This window comes from Rutidosis leptorrhynchoides, chromosome 6, assembly GCF_046630445.1.
Source record: "Rutidosis leptorrhynchoides isolate AG116_Rl617_1_P2 chromosome 6, CSIRO_AGI_Rlap_v1, whole genome shotgun sequence".
NCBI classification, from domain to species: domain Eukaryota; kingdom Viridiplantae; phylum Streptophyta; class Magnoliopsida; order Asterales; family Asteraceae; genus Rutidosis; species Rutidosis leptorrhynchoides.
In genome coordinates, this window is record NC_092338.1 from 129,551,337 (window position 1) to 129,572,500 (window position 21,164).

The 21,164-nt window shown below is 31.6% G+C and overlaps 2 protein-coding genes across 3 annotated transcripts; one reads left to right on the plus strand and one right to left on the minus strand.

The window, feature by feature from the left end:
- The first annotated feature begins 4,100 nt into the window (after positions 1 to 4,100).
- LOC139855646 (uncharacterized) lies at positions 4,101 to 5,867 on the plus strand. Its single transcript, XM_071844890.1, has 3 exons — positions 4,101 to 4,344; positions 4,645 to 4,791; positions 5,275 to 5,867. The coding sequence occupies exons 1-3, from the start codon at positions 4,135 to 4,137 to the stop codon at positions 5,416 to 5,418; spliced, it is 501 nt and encodes a 166-aa protein (XP_071700991.1). The 5' UTR covers positions 4,101 to 4,134; the 3' UTR covers positions 5,419 to 5,867.
- Positions 5,868 to 7,593: 1,726 nt separating this feature from the next.
- Positions 7,594 to 13,113, minus strand: LOC139855499 (E3 ubiquitin-protein ligase At1g63170-like). Of its 2 annotated transcripts, XR_011761470.1 has the most exons (6): positions 12,430 to 13,113; positions 9,979 to 10,098; positions 9,763 to 9,895; positions 8,942 to 9,106; positions 8,354 to 8,582; positions 7,594 to 8,287 (listed from the first exon to the last, which is right to left on the minus strand). XR_011761470.1 is itself a non-coding variant. In XM_071844727.1 (5 exons), exons 1-5 carry the CDS (start codon positions 13,023 to 13,025, stop codon positions 8,406 to 8,408), a joined length of 1,191 nt encoding a protein of 396 aa, XP_071700828.1. In that variant the 5' UTR covers positions 13,026 to 13,113; the 3' UTR covers positions 7,597 to 8,405. The 2 variants fall into 2 exon arrangements, 1 of the variants encoding a protein (XP_071700828.1); XM_071844727.1 differs by having other exon boundaries at positions 7,597 to 8,582.
- Between the last annotated feature and the right edge of the window lie 8,051 nt (positions 13,114 to 21,164).

Here is a 21,164-nt window from a genome sequence, read left to right on the forward strand (position 1 = left end):
TTTGATTACTTGTGTCTATTTCGTAAAACATTTATAAAAATTGCGCATGTATTCTCAGCCCAAAAATATAAAGGGTAAAAAGGCAAATGAAACTCATCATACTGTATTTTGTAGTAAAAATACATATGACGACATTGAACAAGTGTAGGGTTGACCTTGGATTCACGAACCTATATCATTTGTATATATATTAAAACATATACTTGTAATCAGACAAATATATACATTATTATTATTAGTGATTTAATTTTTATATTAATAAACTATATATCTTATTAAGTATATTTATTTTATATATTAATAATAAGATATTAATATAGTTTTTTTATGATGTGTACTAAGTATATTGTTATCTGGGTATCATTTGTTGGTTAACTCTATGAAAATATTAAAATAAGGGTAATAATACTATTAGATTTGATAGTAATAATAATAATTATGAAAACTTTATATAAATTGGTAATTCTAATGATACTTATAATGTTAATAATAATGATACTTCTAGTATTAATGATAACGGTAATAATACTGATATTAATAATAACTATATAAAAAATAACAAATTTTAATTTCTAAAGATAGTAATTTTAGTAGTAGTTCATTAATGATACTTATAGTAATAATAATAATAATAATAATAATAATAATAATAATAATAATAATAATAATAATAATAATAATAATAATAATAATAATAATAATAATAATAATAATAATAATAATAATAATAATAATAACAACTAAAACTTATAATAATAATAGGAATCTTATTGATAATGATATTATTAATAATCATACTACTTAATATTATTACTTATAATGATATTAGTATTAGTAATAACAATAATCTTAATAGTAATCATAATTGTAACTAGAGTTATGATAATAATAATTATAATAAAGGGTAACTAATACTTTGTATTAGTAACAATAATAATAATTACTAATGTTCGTATTATTTAATAATAATACTAATAACGATTATAATTCTAGTACTTAATGAATAACAATAATAATCATCATCATAGTATTCATAATAATTAATAATAATCATAATAACAACAATAATAATAATATTAATAATAATAATTTGATATGGAAAACTACCTTATAAGCTCATGTTAAAAAGAATTGCACCCAGCAGGGATTGAACCCGAGACCACTCGAAACCCAACACCATCACTTAACCATCTGAGCTATTGCCCGTTTTCTGATTTGTATTCTAAATTAAACTATTTAACCCACATAAACCGTGTTTCCCCTTCTTCTTTACATCAACCAGTCGACCAAAACCGATGTATCAACTTATCACGAATTACTAATTAGATTTAGGACTTTAAATAGGCTTATAACAAACTCTGATTGGATAAATTAGTTAATTTAAACAGCAAAAAAAATAAAGAAGTAGAGCAGCCAGGTACCGTCGCTGCTATTGAAAAAAAAAATAGGATTTCCATTTTGTGAAAGTTTTAGACGAATATTTCTACACGAAAATGGTTTCAAATCAAACGTATAGGCTTTCTGTAATCTCAATTGAATCCAAAACATTGGATTGAACTCAAATTTTGCTATGAACACATTGGTTGACTTTTTGTAATAAAACTTTGACTTACAAAATTAAACTTTGATTTCGCGAATTACGACTTGAAAACTTGCAGATAGTTTGAATACAAGATTCCTAACATATCTGCATTATCACATTTTGTATTTTCATTCGATTTCTCAATTTTGATAAAAAGGTGTAAGAACAGAGGTTTTATCAAGCTTTTTATTTTCTGTTTTCGAATTGCAGGGAAAAATGGATTTGTTTGAGTTACTGAATGAATAAGATACTTATAATTGATCTTATTTTGGTTGTAATGAAGCTGGATTGGGACGTGCAACAATGGCAGACAGTAAGTACGAGCAGTTTGTATCAGATGGAATAAAAAAAATTAAACAGATGGCTACACACAACTGATTTTGTTCTTTTATATCTGATTTGGGATTGTTTGGAATCAACTTTGTAGACAGAAACAACTTTAACAACAATATTTGATGGTGAAAGCTAACAGAATCGTACCTCTTCTTGACTTCTATAATTTATATAATTAAATTAATATTAATAATTAATAAATATATTATTAATAATATTGATAATTATTTATATCAATAATAATAAATAATAATGATATTAAAATCATAAAAATGATAATAATTATATTACTAAAGATAATAATAATAGATTGTATTATTTTCTAATAAATATAATTATATTAGTACTAATAATAATAATAATGTTGATAAAGAAAATAATAACAAATAATCATAATAACTTAAAATTATAATTTTACTACTAATTTTAATGATAAATTAAATGTATTAACTTATACATTATATTAAATAATTGTATATTGATATTAACATTACTATTAATAATGAAAGTAAGTATAATAATATTGATATAACAATTTATACATATCGAATTTCATATATATATATATATATATATATATATACTATATATTAAACTAATCTATTAATAATACAGATATCAAAATTGATAATGAAAGTAATATAATAACATTAATATAACAATTATATTCAACTTGTAATTAAATTTAATATAATAATATTACATATCTCCTCTTTAAGATATATATATACATATATACATAACAACATATTTTGAGCATTTAATTTATATCTTACAACAATATAATAATAATTATCCATAGAATTTATATTTGATTTGTCAATATTTATATATTTTATATTTATTACTATATACATACAATATCAGCTATGTATAAAAAGTCTTATATACATATATAGAATCAGTTTAATTATTTTATATCTTATTTTACATATTTAACTTTAATGTTTATATTATATTTTATTCTTTCCAATTATTATTATATATATACTTACATTTATATTTACATATTTATTTACACACAATTGTTCGTGAATCGTCGGGAATCGTCAAAGGTTTAAATAATTACATGAATAAAGTTCAAAAGTTTTTGAGACTCAACATTACAGACTTTGCTTATCGTATCGAAATCAAATAAGATTCAGGTTTAAATTTGGTCGGAAATTCCCGAGTCATCACAATCAGTCATGCAGTTAGGAAACAATCAAACTTCAAAAAGAGTGAAATTAACGGGCAACAATTTGGGGCTAAAAAACTAACTTTCAATGAGGAAATGGTTAACTTTGGAGTGTTATTGCATAACATGGCTGACGAAGAAGATCAGCCTGATAACGATTCTAAACCATGAGGCTCGCCTCATGGAACATCCACGGTCTAGGCAACAAGTTAAGAGGCCGAATGGCGGGGTCAATACTTAATCGCTTTCAAATCCAATTTTTGGCAATTCAAGAAACAATGGTCAAAACGGTTACGCAACCGACTCTTAATGAGATATGAAAACTTCACGCCTTTGATTCAATACAAGTGGATGCCAATGGTAGATTGGGAGGTATTTTATCGATATGGAGAGTAGATTTCTTTTCCTTAATTAAAGCTTGGAAGAAACAACTTTGGATCGCCACCTTTTTTAAAAATGTGTGAGAACAGATGAACTCCTTTTCAATCGATGGTTGGGCTGCTTTCAAGATTGGTGAACAACTTCGTATGTTAAAGCTTAAGTTAAAATCATGGAACGCGTCCAATGGTGATCAAGATTGTGCCGATATTAAAACATGTGATAAAGAAATCAAAAGGGGTTCGTTCCGTCAAGAGGAGCATCAATTTAAAGGCCTTTCTTTGAGCTATTAATCTCAAGTATTGTCACAGGTTACATTCGTACGTTTGGGATCTTATCATCTTAATCCTTTATTACTATGCTATTAAGATTTGTTGCTTTCTTGTAATTCTCATCTCATGACCGAGTCTCAACTCCGTCATTGTAATTCCTTCATTTGAACCTTCATCATTTTTTTTTTTTTATTTTTTTTTTTTTATGAAGTGTTCTCCTTTTAATATAATCATTTTTTGCCCAAAAATAAAAGAAAAAGATCCACTCGGTGTTACTAAAATACCTTTAAATATTTATTACACAAACTTTTTAAGATATATATGAATATATATGAGGGTATTTCTGGAATGCATCCATCGTTCTCTATTCATTCAGCAGAAAATTTGGGGAAATGGCAACTACCGTCGTATATAAAGACTTGCCGTCGGAAACGATGACGGAGGTTTCCAGATTCATCAATAGAGTCGGAAATACTTCTGTAATTCCGTCGAAGTTCACCGGCGAAGATATTCATGCCGATTTGATTCGCAACTTGATCAAAGTTCAACATATTCATCGTGGCCGTGTCACCACCATCGTCACCGTTAAACCTTACGTTTGCGTAGTTTTTTCAATCTCTTAGTTTCTAGCTTTATTTTAGATCAATTTCATTTTTATAATAAAAAATTAGTCTAACTGTTCATCATATAAATTTTTCGAATTTTAACCTAATTAGAGTGAAATTGAAGCTTCTAATTGGAATATAGGTTGTTAAATCGGTTATTAGTTATTTACTAATCTACCGGTGTACTTTAGGTTGTTATATAATATATGTATTGAAATTGAATTGATGAAAGAAATTAGAAGTATATGTGTGTAATCTTTTGATGATGATATGACGTCACGGTGATGGTTAATGCAGAATGCTTACAATACCTTGCATGGAGGAGCAGTTGGAGCAATTGCAGAAATTGTGGCCATAGCTTGTGCTAGAACTGTTGTTAACAAAGATAAAGAGCTTTTTCTTGGTGAATTAAGCGTCGACTATCTTGCGGCTGCTGTTAACGAAGTACGTATTCGATCTGATTCAGTGTGTTTCATCATTTGATAAATTGGCAATTGTTCACTTAGGTCTAGATTAGTCAAATACTTAGTGATAAAACTTCCAGATTGTGCGTGATCCTAATAAATGTCATGCGGAGAAAACTGCAGTGATCTTGTAGTTCTTAATTAGCTAAGTAGATTATAAAATGTCCATCTTAGCTTATTCAGATGTATTGAGAAGTGAAATCTTTTATCTACAATTAAATGCCTTAGCCTACTAATTAGCTTATGAAGGTAAAGGAAGAATAACAGTTATATAATTTTATGACATTAACCATATGTGATTTCGCCATATGAAAGTATCTTTTATTGATATATACTTCTAATTTGTGGTTGTTTAATCAATCTCAACAGCTGTTATGCACAGTCTTTACATACCACGTCCATTTACGGTTTAAGATCATTTCTTTTTTGATCGTTTTAATGCAACATCTTTCTATTTCAACAGGCAGAAGTGATCGTCGATGCATCTGTGGTAAGAAGTGGGAGGAACTTGACAGTCGTCACCATAGAGTTCAAGCTAAAGGATTCAAATAAATTGATTTACTTGTGCCGTGCTACCTTATATAACATGCCTGTACCGAGCTTATGAGGCATACACAAAGGTTCGTGACCATGTCTCAGCTGACTGACATGGTTATGTTTATCTGAATGACTGAATGTTTGTAGAATAAATACATCTTCTACCGTCCTTGATGACAATAAGATATTTGGATACTTCATTAGTAAATAACTGAAACCATTCTCCATGCTTTTGACGCCAACCTTGATGCACGAAAGTTGTCTTCGGCTGTTGTGTTTGGGTATGTTTCTAGCAAGGTTGTAAAAGTCGGACTAGTTAGGTTTGGTAACTAGTCGGACTCGATTAGGCCCAAGTCGTTCAATGCTAGTCAACGGGTCAAAAAATGTCGGATTTAGTCGGTCAAAGTCATTCAATGTCAAAGTTTATACCAACATTATAATAGGAATTAAAATTAGGGTTTTGGAGTATTTGAACAATTAAACGATTTTGTATATGTTTCTTGACAATTATCATTAAAGATTATGTTTGTTTACTTTTTTATTAATGGTATTTACACATATAATTTTGAAAATCCGATTAATTTTCGTATATTTCCCTGATTTGGCCGCATAGTCACTTCAACTTCTCGATCCACTAATCTCTAACCTTGGTTACAAGTCTTTACTTGTCAAAATGTTTTGGAACAAGTTATGAGCTATTATATACTATTATGTATTTTATATTATATATATGTATATGTATATAATTAATAACATATATACTACGTATATATCAAATCTCTCATACAAAAAAGCCACCACCGTCTCACTGAGCACCATTAGTGTTATCTAACTCCCAGTAATGTTCGTTATTAGATATGTTGATGCTCTCACGGCCACATTTAATTTGCATGCTCTTCATCCTTTCCACTTCTTTATCAAATCTTGCCAGAACTTGGTTGATGATAAGGTTGCTTCTTGTGGGCAAATTCAGCTGCAACTTCCTTATCTGCAATGACCTGTGAATATAACACAAGGATATTTAGAACTATTTGAGCCAAACCGTTCATCTAGTTGCTTTTAGTTACACGCTTCACATTTTTCTTGCTCATAATAGCCTATGTCAGTAAGTGTGTAGCGTTCATGTGGTTTTCGATGATAAGTTTCTCTAGAGCAATCACCTTTAAATCTTTCTACGCGAGTAGACGGACAATGGATTTTGTCTATTGTGAACAGTAACATAAACGCAGTCACTTGGTGAAAATACATAAATTTGAGAGGATGGTATTAACAAAATAAACATCTATTTTTAGCTAAGCTTTGAGCTTGTTCTCAACTGATGCTGAATGTTGTAATATATATTCAATTAGTTAGTAATTCCAATAGAGTTAACTTTATAAATTTTTGATTATTAAATCAATAAAAAATCAAGTTGGAAAAAATATATATATTTGTGTCTCATTATTTAAACTTACAATTGTTTATGCCATGAGGAATACTAACAGAACACATTTTTTGTAATCTAAAAAACCTTCATGTGTCGCCCACATTATGTCTTCGTCGTTCATTCCACTTTGCCACTAATTCTTATATTCATCGTGGATGTTGCTTGACGTATCTTTGTAGTTTGTTTCATTTAGAGGTTATATGATCGAGATTCCTTTTGTTATCAACACAATGTTTGTAACTTTGTTGTGAATCTTCATAAAGAATAGCCGGTTGTGGATTCCTGTTCAAGGCATTTTCAGTACAATTGACCCCGTTCTAACAATTTATTTTCTTCTCCCGTTGTCCGCATCATCTTTCAACTTTTGCCCATCACTAAATTCAGCCACTTATGCTTTGCTTTCCTTTTCTTTCTTTTCCACGTTAGAGATTTTTCCGTGTTGATAAGGTGGTGTTTGAAGTTTTCAGTGTGATTTTGTGTTAGTGGTTGTGGTTAATTTCAGTATGGTTATGGTGGACATTAGTTGAAGTGGTGTTGTGATGGATGTTGGACGAAAGTTGTGGTGGGTGGTGACTAAATGGATTGGGAGACGATGTGCAAATTATGCAAAAATTCTGATTAGCAAAATGAGCTCGACAGAGGTGCGAATGAAGGATTTGCGAGTGAACAAATAAGAATGAGATATCTAAGTTGTTGATCATTTGAATTGAAATGAGAATATATTTATAGACGACGAACAAAATTTAAATTAAACTAGAACCAACGATTTAAATGAGTATATACAAGAATAAGAACTAAGATAGTTGTCATTGTATGTGAAAAGAGTCATTATATAACTTCAAATAAAACGCCTAAGTAGTTCTTTGCTACTTTTCCCTAGGACCAACCCCAGACAAACAATCAAGACATCATGCTTGCGCAGAACGAAGATCGGCTGATGAGCAAGAAGGACGCGACACTCACGACAGGAAGGAATCCCATAGTGACCGGTCTAATATAAATTTGATAAATCGTACTACAAATGCACCTGAAACTAAGATTACCTAACCAAAGGGCTTATGGTCTAGCGATATCAAGGGGCTCATCAACCTTGAGCTTGTAAGTTCGAGTTTCATCGTGAATAAAAATGGTGTGTATTCACTGTTCAAACAAAAATTCTCAGTGTCTTTGAATTTGATCTTCTGGCCTAAATGAGCACATGTTTTTAAAATAAGACAGAATGCTGCAATTTGCCAACAATAAACAGTGAAAGATTGGATAAATATACATGTTACAGTGCAAATTATAAGCCAATAAACGCTATAGGCAGTCTACCCCTTGCAAGCCTATAAGTTACATTCCATAACATCTTGCACAAACACCGTTACACTTGCAATACAAAGCCAAAGTTGTACCATCTCAAGGTATTCACTCACACTACACTACAACGTGTAGATTGGATAAAACATTTAACTTTACATCTCCAAGTAATACGCCGAAAAAAAGGAGGTTCATCCTTCTATAGCCCTTCACCCTGACAAGTCTAAAACTTCAAACAAGATTTTTGAGTCAAATTTACATTATAATCGTAATCGTATACCAGAGGTGGGTCGGGATCAAGAATCTTGAAAATAACAGTATCTGCTGAATATTTATACTTCATCACTGCCACTTTGGTTACCGTTCTTTAGTATGTTGAACTTGCAAAGAGGACATGTGGCATTAATGTACAACCACTTATCGATACAGGTGGCATGAAAATGATGACAACATGGGAGCTCGCGGAGTTCGTTTCCATCATCGTATGAGCAAAGACAAATGCAACATTCCTGTAAGTATATAAACTCGAAAGAATTATGATAATACTTGTACTGAAAAAGGTGGCGAAGTGATGCCATATATACACTTTAGTTATTAGTTTAGACTAATACTAATACAGTTTATCAAAGTAAAGGTTGGATAACACTTACTATATGTCTATATGCATTGGGTTGGAGTTGGGATGTTGATCATGTTGGATATAGACACCACATTTATAGTGTTAATTAATAATTCAAATTAAGGATATCCCCCCTAGTTTTAGACTAATCATGAAAGTATCAGATTGCTAACCAATGGTCAAAACACATTTATCAATTTACTAAAGTGCGCCAATTAAGTTTAAATATCAAAAGATTGGAAAACTTACAGCATCTTCCTCAGATAAAGCTCGTTCAATGGGTGCATCAGTATCACAATCAACTATTATTCCACCATAACCTTTCTGGATCTCTCCATTTTCTTTCTCAAAATCATCTATCCTCTTGAACTTGTATTTAGGCAGCCGTTCAATATCATCCTTGGTTGCACCCTCCTGTTCCAATAGCAGCATGCAGATAAAACATTACATGGGGTACTAAAGACACGAGTAATGTTAAATTATATGACTACCGCTACCGAAAGTGAAACCTAACTTCTATATGCAGCAACTTAGGATAAACCTTTCAATTAAAAACTGAAAAAGTAGTTAATATGACAACATCAACTAGGAGCATTATACAAACAAGCACTTCACTAGTTTAACAAACACTTCCAAAAAAATGTTACGCAAAAATCATTACGGAAATCTGGATCCCGACAAATATGATGGTTATTCCTTGCAATTACACCATAACATACATTTATTGATAATTAATTAGCTACTATTCATCTTCCTAGATAAGCCCACTAGTTCATTTTAGTTCCTAAGGAAACATAGACATACAAATTATAGAATAAACAACGAACTAAAAGAAAGAGCGCGTTATTCAGTTAACATGTCAAAATTGTGGTTTCTTCTATGTTATCAATTTATTATAGACCAATTCTAAGTCGCATTTTATCATGTATGGTTATTTTGCAGTCAATAGATCTCCATTGCTAATTATATGTAGTACTTGCAGTACTTTAGAATTGGAATTTAGTTAATATATAAACATTGCCACATTCACAGAACACAAAAGGACCACTAGTCTAATGCACAAGAAATACCTGATCAGCGACGGCATATAAGATTGCGATAATACAGGGTAGACAGCAGCAAACAGCAATACCAACTATACATGCAACAGCAACACAAATAACGACAAAGAACACATCAAATGCCAAGAATGTAATACACAGCCTGAAAAGAAACCATGCAAATTTTATTATGAGAAAAACATTATTTACATATTAAAATCTTTAAGGGATGAAAGAAAGACAAACCAGTATAATTGAGGTGCATTCTGAGTGATATGTTGACCACCGGAAGACACCCAGTAGAATCCAACAATCCACCATATAAACGAAAACATTGTATTAGCAGACTCCAGATGCTTAGCAACACTGCCACATAAAAAACGTAACACAATTAATATGCACGCACGGCAGGCAGACGAGCTCACATGTGTCAAGGGGACAGCTTGTAATTTAAGATTTGCTTAGTAAGGTTATATAAAATTACCGCAAAGTTATATAGATATTGCACACCGTTAAACGCCGCAAGTGTAGTTCAGCCATGGTTGTAAAACTTTACCGGAATAAAACCATGGTTGTATAAGCCCCTGACAAGACCGACTAGTCGGGATTTTAAAGTAGTCCGACTAGACTCCGACTCGGCCAATTTATTCAGTCATAGTTGTCAAAAATCCAACATAGTCGGTCAAAGCACGATTTATCAGTTCAAATTCGGATTTATTTGATTAAATCGGTCAAAGTTGGTCAACGTACGAAGTCTTCAACTTGGCCTATTGTAAGGATTAGTCCCAACAAGGTCCCAACGGACTAGTACCCAACTAGCTACTTTTACAACCTTGAGTTCAACCCATGAAATACGGAGCAAAATTTCTCGCTTTATATTTAATATATAAATCCACTTCAACTCAAAAGTGGCTCACAACATCGACTTGCTAAAAGACACAAGTACACTACCAACCTATATTCAAATGATTAATAAAAAACAAAATAAAACATAGCACTACCATAATGGGCATTTAATTAATGAAAACTGGCACTAATATTTATACAGCGTAGTGCAATTAACTAATCAACTCAGTATCCCTCACAACATACAATGAACCAAAAGCCGACTAAAGTAATTCAAGGCTTCCCTTATTTACGTAAAGTTTCTTATACTCAGATTATCCTGGTTTAATTTCCAATTTTAACTTTATTAACATAGAAATTTAGAGTTATTAGTCTAGTTAAAACAAGTTGTAATTTGTTGTTATATTCATTAATTAGTTAGCAATTTAGTGATAACGGCCACGATAATTATAATTACACTTAATATATAACAAATATCTTGGTATTTTAACATTCTTATAGAAAAATCTTGATTTTTATGTTCAGGTTACCTGCGGAGGGCAGGTTCAGTAGTTACTAATATGTTCTAGTCCTAATCGGGTTATCTTGTAACCGTTCCAAACCCATTCCCTTCCCACCCCGAGATTTGCTTCTAGTGTGATTTGAATTTGAGACTTAACGATATCAACCAGTGGTTCATCTTGTCATGGTTATCTATCATTATTGAATGTTCTCGTTATCTGCTCAAAAGCTAAAAAAAAACAATGATATAGAACAAGTAGGATATGCAAAAGGAGCTAGACTTGTATAAGAGTGCGCAGAAGAATGATATTGTGATCACGAGCCCTAAAGGGTTATTCATTCTAATTTTAATGTAATAACTTCCATATTCATTATACCGATGGATACACAAAGCTTTCAGAACAATAAAATAGATATGCAAACTAAGGGAAGCTCATAAGAGCTTTATATCATTATATGATCTCTAAATACATATCAGAATCTTTGCAACCCTTTGTTACATTGTTCTTTTGGTATGATTCTTAAGTAAATCTATATGAACATCCAAAGTTCCACGCAATGTGGACATTTATAGCAGTGTCAAATCAAACTTAGCATTAAACAAAACATTGGTTAGTATCACACAACCATTTAAGTTAAGCAAGTAACAACCCTTAGTAGAAATTTATTTTACAGTGGCAATGCCATTAAAAGGCGTTTGGATTAACACTTTAAAAGCAAGGTTGTAAAAGTAGCTAGTCGGGGAGTAGTTGGGTGGGACCATGCAGAGACTAATTGGCCAAGTTGTAGACTAGTTAACCTTTGATCAACTTTGAGTTGACCGAATAAATCTGACCTTGATTGACTAAATCCAATTTTTAACCAATTTAGACTAGTTGGACGACGACTTTGACCGACTTGGACTTAGTCGGGTCGAGATACTCCCAAATCCAACGGGACTAGTCGCCGTACTTTTACAACGCTCTTTAGAAGTCATAAATTTATTTATCAGGAGCTCAACTACTCAATTTGACACTGGCTTCAACAGGACATATACCAAAAGTAAGAAAGGTAAACCTTTTACGCACCCTTCGTTTAACTAACACTTCCTTATATAACTATAATTTGTCAAACACTAAGCAAAGGTATACGTAAATATCAAAACTTTAGGCAGCACTCGGCAAAAGCAAATTCAACCGATCCCCCACAGGCAGTTTTGGCATAACAAATTACCCAATTTTAATTATTCAATATCACGTAATTACATTCATCAAGACATATGCAACATATAAATGTAAGTATAACCAATCTTTCAATTTTCATTACTCGAGAAGTAGTTCAATTCAGTAAATGGAAGATCAGAGAATGTACCTGGTATCATCATCAGCATCATTATGCAACCTATCCGGTGTTATATCCGCGTAATCCCTTTCCTCGCTCCCCGAACTCAAAGAATGGTTCAAATTCGAATCCGAATTCCGATTACTGACTTCGGATCTCAAATTACCACCATACTCAACCAAACGTTGCTGATACCTATGTTTATACTCAACACACACACAAACCATATGAAGCAAACACTGACAAGCATATCCAACAATCCAAACCCTCAACGGCTGCATCGGATGCTCATTTCGACTCATAATCAATACAGAAATTGAAACAACAATAAAAGCTAAATTCCAAAATAGGTCTAGAATCACAACCGGACGTGAGTAAGCCCAATCCGTTTGCCGTTCTTCGATTTGCTCAGCCGCTGTTTCTCTCACACGCATCGACGGTTCACGGAGCATCCGCCGGCTACTGGCGCGTCGGAGGAACCTAGCGGCGCCGCGGAGAGACGGCGGGCGTCTTATTAATTGACGATTGCGGAAGATGCCGTCGGAAGCTGCGGTGAGTAACGGCGTTGAGTCGACGGTTGCGGTGTTGTTTTCGTCGGAGGATGATGACGGAGATTGAGAGGACATGATTGAGGTGAGTTAGGGTTAGCGATTGTACCGATAATTGAGTGAAATTGGATTGGATAGTGGAATGAAAACCGTAGTTGTTATTGCATTGTACAAAACCGTAGTTGTTATTGCATTGTACTAGGGTGTTCATAATATCCGAATCCGAATCCGTAATCCGAATAATCCGAAAATCCGATCCGAAAATATTCAAAAAATCGGATATCCGGATTTTCGGATATCCGAAAATCGGATATCCGATTTTTCGGATTCGGATATCGGATGCCACTTTTCAAAAAAATCGGATATTCGGATATCCGAAAATCCGATTTTTTTTTTTTTTGAAATTTATTACACTTAATTACAGTATTTACAAGATGTACATAGGTGTAGTAATTGTTAAGTGTATAATACAACTCTTTTGTGTCCTTTACTGGTATTGTTGCGTTTCAGATAGTTTGGATTAGTTGTTTAATTAGCTGCTTTCAGTTATAGTTTGATCTATATATATTGATATGTATGTATGTGCGTTCCTGTTATTAAGCAATGACAATACAATCATTGACTTAGTAAATAATCTTGCTTATAACACTGAAAATATTACGTTGATTTGTGTGTTGCCACCAGGATCACAAGGCTAGTTATTATATAGATTTGTTTCAACTGAACTAGAAACTTATGTATATCTAGGCTATTATTCATGGAAATCTTCTATAAGACTACTAACATTGTTACCTTGAATGAGTTATGCATTTTTATGCAAGTTTAAATCAATAAATCATCGCACAGTATACATATAAATATAATTTGCATCACCAAACATCAACATGTTACACTTTTGCCATTTACTTGATTGTCATAAAGAAAGTAAAATTAAATTCCGGATATTCGGATAATCCAATATCCGAATCCGAAATTTCGGATATCCGAAATTTCGGATTCGGATATCGGATGCCCAAATCCACTATCCGAATTTTCGGATATCCGGTTTTGAACACCCCTACATTGTACTGTAGTTGTTTATTTGTACAATACGATATAGCTGGACACAAATGTCAATGAGAGGTGACATGCAATTTTATAAAAAAGTATTACTCATTCCGTCCCACTATAAAACCACTTGTATTGGTTGAGACGTTTCTTGCTCGTATCACTTGCTTTTTTGCACTTTTTGAATGAGTAGGACGTGTTTCTTTTATAAATTGAGTAGTAATAGTGTTTCTTTTTGGTGTTAGTTAAGAGTATTGTGGTGATGTGTTAAAATATAATTGGGTTAAGTATTAAAAGGGGATAAAAATAATATTTTCAAATTAATAAAAAAACCAAGTGACACAAGTTTATTCTTCCGTCATTTTCTAACACACGCCTAAGTGACGCCTTAAAATGACACCCCGATACGGCCTTCGAAGGCGTTTCTTGCTTGCCACCTAAGCAAGTGACGGCGTCACTTGCCTCCGATACAAATGGTCTAAATGTCCACTTATTTTTTGCACAAAGTTTTAGAAAATCTCACTAACTTCATTCTCCACCAATCAGAAATTTTCTCTCTCCAGAATAACCTCTTCTGATTGGTTGAAACATCAAATGAATACTTGAAATGTGACAGCTCAAAATGAAAATGTGAACACTTAATATGGGACGGAGTTACTAATACACCTCGGCCACTAAAAAAGTTCTAAAATTTTATTTCACGCATATAAGAGTACAAAAAGGTATCGTTGCTTGCAATTCATTATTCATTCATTACAAAGTCTAAAAAAAACACTAACATACATTTACATTAACATTACTAAGAAAAGTTGAAGTGTAGTTGAGTGCCTAATTTAATTTTTGTATATATTTTAATATTTTTATTTAATTTAATTAATTTATTTTTATTAAACACAATATTTAATATAAACAAATTAAACTTGAAGGCTTTACATTAACATAAATAATATAGTTCATAATAAATAAACTAAAATTCTTAAAGAACTAAAATTAAATAATAAAATAACATTTATTCTCGAGTAGACTGCAAGTGCTCAGCCAAATTAAATCGTATTCCTTCGTGCACTTCTCGTCACGTAGTTCCTTATTTCTTCGATCGTAAGAATCACACTTATCGATCCAACTACGTTGCATATTATCAACTGGTTCATACATCTCCTCATTCTCCGCAATGTTATAATCGTTGTCTTCAACAATCATGTTGTGTAATATGATGCACGTAAGCCATTGTCGGTTGTTGAAGATATGTCACCGATCTTGTAGAATTTCGCAAGTCCTCTCGATATCCTTTTGAGCACCAACTTATTTCTTTGAAAAGTAAGTACGTGTGGATCAAGTACACTTGAATATGTTGTAACAAATGCCGACCACGTTAGGTAATTCCTGCCAGCTAACTAATACCTTCTTTTGTACTCTACGTCGTTTACAATATAAGGAATGTCTGACATCTCCTCATTAAGCATTAAGTTGAACAAATCACTAGTGTTTAAAACATTTAACTCGTTGTTTGAGCCTGTTACACCAAAGTAAGCATGTCAAATCCAATTATCATACGACGCAACGGCTTCAAGAATTATTGTTGGGTAGTCGCGATCACCTCGAGCAAAATTGGCTTCTCAACACGTATAGGCATTTTATCCCATTCCCAGTGCATATAATCAATGTTACCAAGCATTCTCGAAAATCCACGAAGTCTTTCATGAGCTTCGTACAAACATATGTGAAACAACCCAAATCCGTTTACCAAAAACGAAACACTATTTTTTTTATAAGTTAGGTCCATTAAAGCGTTCATAATACATAACATTTCCGAATCTGTTTTAACCAAAAACATAATATCATAACGATATATTTAACAATTTATAATGACCCTTGGTACACAAATGACACATTACAAAAACATTTGTAATAATGACCCAATCACACAAAATACGGGTTAATACTCAATAACCCAACCCGATACCACGAGCATAATCCCGGGGACTACCAAATCCCCAATCCGCGTCCAAAGATCCAAAAGTTACCCCGTCGAGCCCAAACGCTCCTACGCATCTAGTCTAACAACTAGCTAGCTTCACATTCACAACACCTGTAAAAAGGTAAACAACGAGAGGGGTAAGCATAAAGCTTAATGAATGCAATAATTATACATATACATATATAATCTACTTACTTGCAAACATGAAACGACCCAACCCGTCTTTAACCCGACAAAATTTTTTTTTTTAAACATTAACGACATTGTAAAACATTCAAATACGTTACTCGATTAATAAACAACCACCATGACATAAAGGTTTCGTACAACGCTTCGAGTATTTAACATTTAGTACAATTCAAAATGTAATAAAGACCCTTGAGTTTAATTGCCAAACAAAATACGAGCATGACATTTGGGGTTAAACTACCCAACTAGATCGTATCTAAAAAAAAATTTCCCTCCAATAGCCCACTAGATGGAGGTCTCTAATCCAAACGAATACCCTTGCCCTTGTCCACGCCGGAACCTAAAAAGAGTAAGCAACGAGAGGGTAAGCAAAACGCTTAGTGAATGCAATAATTATACACATACATATATAACCTACTTACTTGCAATTACTTACACAATTACCGCATATACGCTAGCAATCTAATTAGCATACCATCGCAAAGTATAACGCTAAATCTCCAATACCACAAGCTAGCACAAACAATAGCATATACCCGAACAATATAATATGCTACACTACAAACACTTGACCATGGTTAACCAATCGTATAAGGGAATGGTACTCGCGAAAGATTGTGACGATCCGCCAAAATCGCCATTGACAGCGCCGTCAACTTAGGTCCCGTTACGTGATCATAGTCCCTAAATGAGACGCGTTTGACCAAAATTATGTCGCATTCATTTGAAATGTATAAGACTTGCAAAGTTTTAAGTTTACCAACGGTTCGACAACGAGTTTAAGTTTACAAAAGTTATAAAGTATAAATGAAATAACTTGCGACATAATATAAGTTGAAAATCACGAATGCTATCAATAGCGTATGCATGTAAACATTAAGTTTGAATCCAAAGGTGCTATCACTAGCGTATGCATGTATGCTTGACCCCAAGCAAGTAATCAAAGTGTGCTGAAGCATGTATCAAGTAGTCAAGTATGAACCTGAGAAACATATAGAAAACTGTCAACGAAAAACGTTGGTGAAATCATAGGTGTAATTGTCAACGTTGTTTTTGAACCATAAGATTTTGTATGAAGTTGATTATCCAAATCGTTTGCATTCCAAAGATGTTGTACGTTTGTGGAGCACCCAATTATCAAGACTTAACTGTATACGAACTCCGTTATCATAGTGTTAGAAACTACACTATACCCGAAAATATATTTCATCCACTAACGGTAGCGAACCGTTCGAATGAGGGCTCGTCAAGCCCGTATGGATCCACACAACATAAGTTCACGCTTACACCCTACAAGTGTAACTAATGATAATTGAATTGAGATTTTTTGTTCTAACTCGCACGTGGAATGTTTGTTTCCGTACTTGTGTTCAAAGCATAAAAGTATAAACCGTATATGTTTCTCATCCCATGATTTAAACGAGTAAAAGTTGTTGAAAAGATGGGACTATGATCTCACCTTGAGTGCACGAGTATTGATAATGCTAAAAACGAACATATATTTCATAGCATTATTCTTCAAGAAAGACAAGCTTTTAGTTGCAATTGTTCTATTTACAAGTGATATTCGTTTAAATAATAAAAGGTGAAGACAAAAGACAGATTTGACGATTTGAAGACGCAAACGCTAAAGAGTACAAAGTACAATCCAAGTGGTTCAATTTATTGATGAGAAACGTCTAAAAGTTACAAGAGTACGAGCCGCGAAACGCAAAGTACAAGATATTAAATAGTACGCAAGGACGTTCGAAAATCCGGAACCGGGACATGAACCAACTATCAACGCGCGACGCATCAGACCTAAAATTACAAGTCTACTATGCACAAGAATATAATATAATATATATATAATTATATAAAATTATATATATTATATTATATATTATTATAATACGTTGACAAACTAGAAAACAAAGTGATTGAGCTGGATCCAGCTGGCCATGCGATCGCATGGCCTGGCTGCCTTATTCCCATGCGATCGCATGGCAGGGAAATGGTGGTCAGGTTCTATAAAAGGCGCCAGTTTCAGTCGAGTTACACACACCTAATTCAATCTTCTCCCTAACTCTCTCAATATATATATATATATATATATATATATATATATATATATATATATATATATATATATATATATATATATATGTATATATATATATATGTAATTTTAATTTAAGATTAATAATAATAAGGTTATGGTAGCGAATGTTGTAAGTTTGTAAGTCAAAATTATGTCCGTGTAACACTACGCGATTAATACTCATTGTAAGTTAAACCTTTTTAAATTAATGTCTCGTAGCTAAGTTATTATTATGCTTATTTAAGCCGAAGTAATCGTGATGTTGGGCTAACTATTAAGATTGGGTAATTGGGCTTTGTACCATAATTGGGGTTTGGACAAAAGACCGACACTTGTGGAAATTGGACTATGGACTATTAATGGGCTTTATATTTGTTTAACTGAATGATAGTTCGTTAATTTAATATAGAGATTTATAATTTGACGTATCTATAAATAACCATATACACTCGATCGGACACGATGGGCGGGATATTTATAAGTACTAATAATCGTTCATTTAACCGGACACGGGAATGGATTAATAGTCAATGGACTCATTAAAACAGGGGTGGATTACATACAAGGACACCACGTGTAATTATTAATAAAGTATTAAAACCTTGGATTGCACACAGTCGATAACCTGGTGTAATCATTAACAATGTATTAAAACCTTATTACAGTTTAAGTCCCCAATTAGTTGGAATATTTGACTTCGGGTATAAGGATAATTTGACGAGGACACTCGCACTTTATATTTATTATTGATGGACTGTTATGGACAAAAACCAGATGGACATATCGAATAATCCAGGACAAAGGACAATTAACCCATGGCAATACACTAAAATCAACACGTCAAACATCATGATTACGGAAGTTTAAATAAGCATAATTCCTTTATTTTATATCTCATCGCACTTTTATTTACTGTCATTTTATTTATTGCACTTTTAATTATCGTACTTTCAATTATCGCATTTTTTATTTATCGTCAATTACTTTACGCCTTAAATTAAGTCATTTGTATATTTAATATTTTACATTAGGTTTTAATTGTGACTAAAGTTTTAAAATTGACAAACGGGTCATTAAACAGTAAAATTCACTTTTATAATAATATTACTTATATATATATATATATATATATATATATATATATATATATATATATATATATATATATATATATATATATATATATATATATATATATATATATATATATATATATATATTTCAAATATAGTTTTAAAAATATAGCGTTAAACTTGGCTAGCTCCCTGCGGAACGAACCGGACTTACTAAAAACTACACTACTTTACGATTAGGTACACTGCCTATAGTGTTGTAGCAAGGTTTAGGTATATGCACTCTATAAATAAATAAATAACTTGTGTAAAATTGTATCGTATTTAATAGTATTTCGCAATAAAAATATAACTATTTCATATACACCTCGCATAACATCAAGTATAAAGGTACTTCACAAAGTAAACGTGTGTATGAAAGTTGTTTAGTCTTGACCTAAACAAGTAAGTTGTATCAATACTGGGTAAGACACAAGGTCGATCGAAATGTGTTCAATTAGTCCTATAGCTCGTTACTACTCGAATATATTGCATGTGAGTCACGTTGTCAAGTTTCATGCAAGAATCAAGTATAAAAGAAGATTAGAACGATTGCATAAGTTTTTGGTTAGGTTTGACTAAAAGTCAAACTTGGTCAAAGTCAAAGTCAACGGGGTCGGGTCGGGTATCTGTCATGACCTGGAAGTTTCGGTCAAATTTAAACTCTAATAACTCCGACAAGATAAGCAAATTGATGTGTTGCATTAAAATATTTTTTCATACATTTAATTAACCATTGAACTTTACCCTACGATTCACGAACAACCTATAATTTAAAACTCGAACCCATCATGATTTATATATGATTTTACTTTCTTAAATGAAAACGTTTTATGATATAATAATTTCTATTATTATAACCTCTTAATAAAATGATTTTGAATATAACTAGTTCTAGAAAACTAAATTTTATAATATTTATATATGAAATGATAAAAAATTTACTATTAAACGATGCTATTTTAAATTAAAAATTTTACGTATTAAGTCATTTTATTTTTATGATATAATTTTTGTAATTTTTTTTAAGAAACGAAGTTAAATTAAAAATGTACAATTTGTAAAGCACAACGTACAACAACGTGTAGCTTAAATAGTTAAATTTAAATTAATTCATTTACTATTCAAAGAATAGTAAATGAAACGAAATTAATTCATTTACTATTCACATGAAAGCGACATGATAGAAATTATTAATTATAAGTTACATAATATACCCCTGAAGTATTTAATAAATACGACTTTTTAAAAATTCTAAATTTATTATTATATTATTATATTTTATTTCAATATTATTATATTATTATATTAAAATTTATATTATATTATATATCTTTGTCCAGTCAAAAACTAGGAAAACACATATTATGCTTATAAACTGTAAACGAACCTTTTTACACCTAATTTTATAAAGCTTAAGACCAAAACAGATATATATATATATATATATATATATATATATATATATATATATATATATATATATATATATATATATATATATATATATATATATATATATATATACAAATATAAAAAGTGGAATTTTTATCCATATTTTTACCCGTCAATTATTAGCAACAGAGTACGAAATACCGGTCCGTGAAAACTGTCGGTAGAATGAGACAAAGGCGGCTACTTTTTAAATTCACACATTTTCAAAATTTTTTTTTTATTATTATATTGAATTATTGATTATTATTATATTATTATATTTTATTTCAAAATTATTATATTATTATTTTATTAATCTATATATATGAATGATCGACACCAATAATTTCACACAACTTCAGTTTCTCGTTCAATTC

What these genes read in the sequence shown, in the direction of transcription:
- LOC139855499 (XM_071844727.1), bottom strand. Translation starts at nt 13,025, where the DNA reads ATGTCCTCTCAATCTCCGTCATCATCCTCCGACGAAAACAACACCGCA. An exon ending in GATGCTGATGATGATACCAG is followed by an intron (nt 10,099 to 12,429) that starts GTACATTCTCTG and finishes TTTATGTGGCAG; the next exon opens with TGTTGCTAAGCATCTGGAGT. An exon ending in TATATGCCGTCGCTGATCAG is followed by an intron (nt 9,107 to 9,762) that starts GTATTTCTTGTG and finishes CTATTGGAACAG; the next exon opens with GAGGGTGCAACCAAGGATGA.
- LOC139855646 (XM_071844890.1), top strand. Translation starts at nt 4,135, where the DNA reads ATGGCAACTACCGTCGTATATAAAGACTTGCCGTCGGAAACGATGACG. An exon ending in CCGTTAAACCTTACGTTTGC is followed by an intron (nt 4,345 to 4,644) that starts GTAGTTTTTTCA and finishes TGGTTAATGCAG; the next exon opens with AATGCTTACAATACCTTGCA. An exon ending in TTGCGGCTGCTGTTAACGAA is followed by an intron (nt 4,792 to 5,274) that starts GTACGTATTCGA and finishes CTATTTCAACAG; the next exon opens with GCAGAAGTGATCGTCGATGC.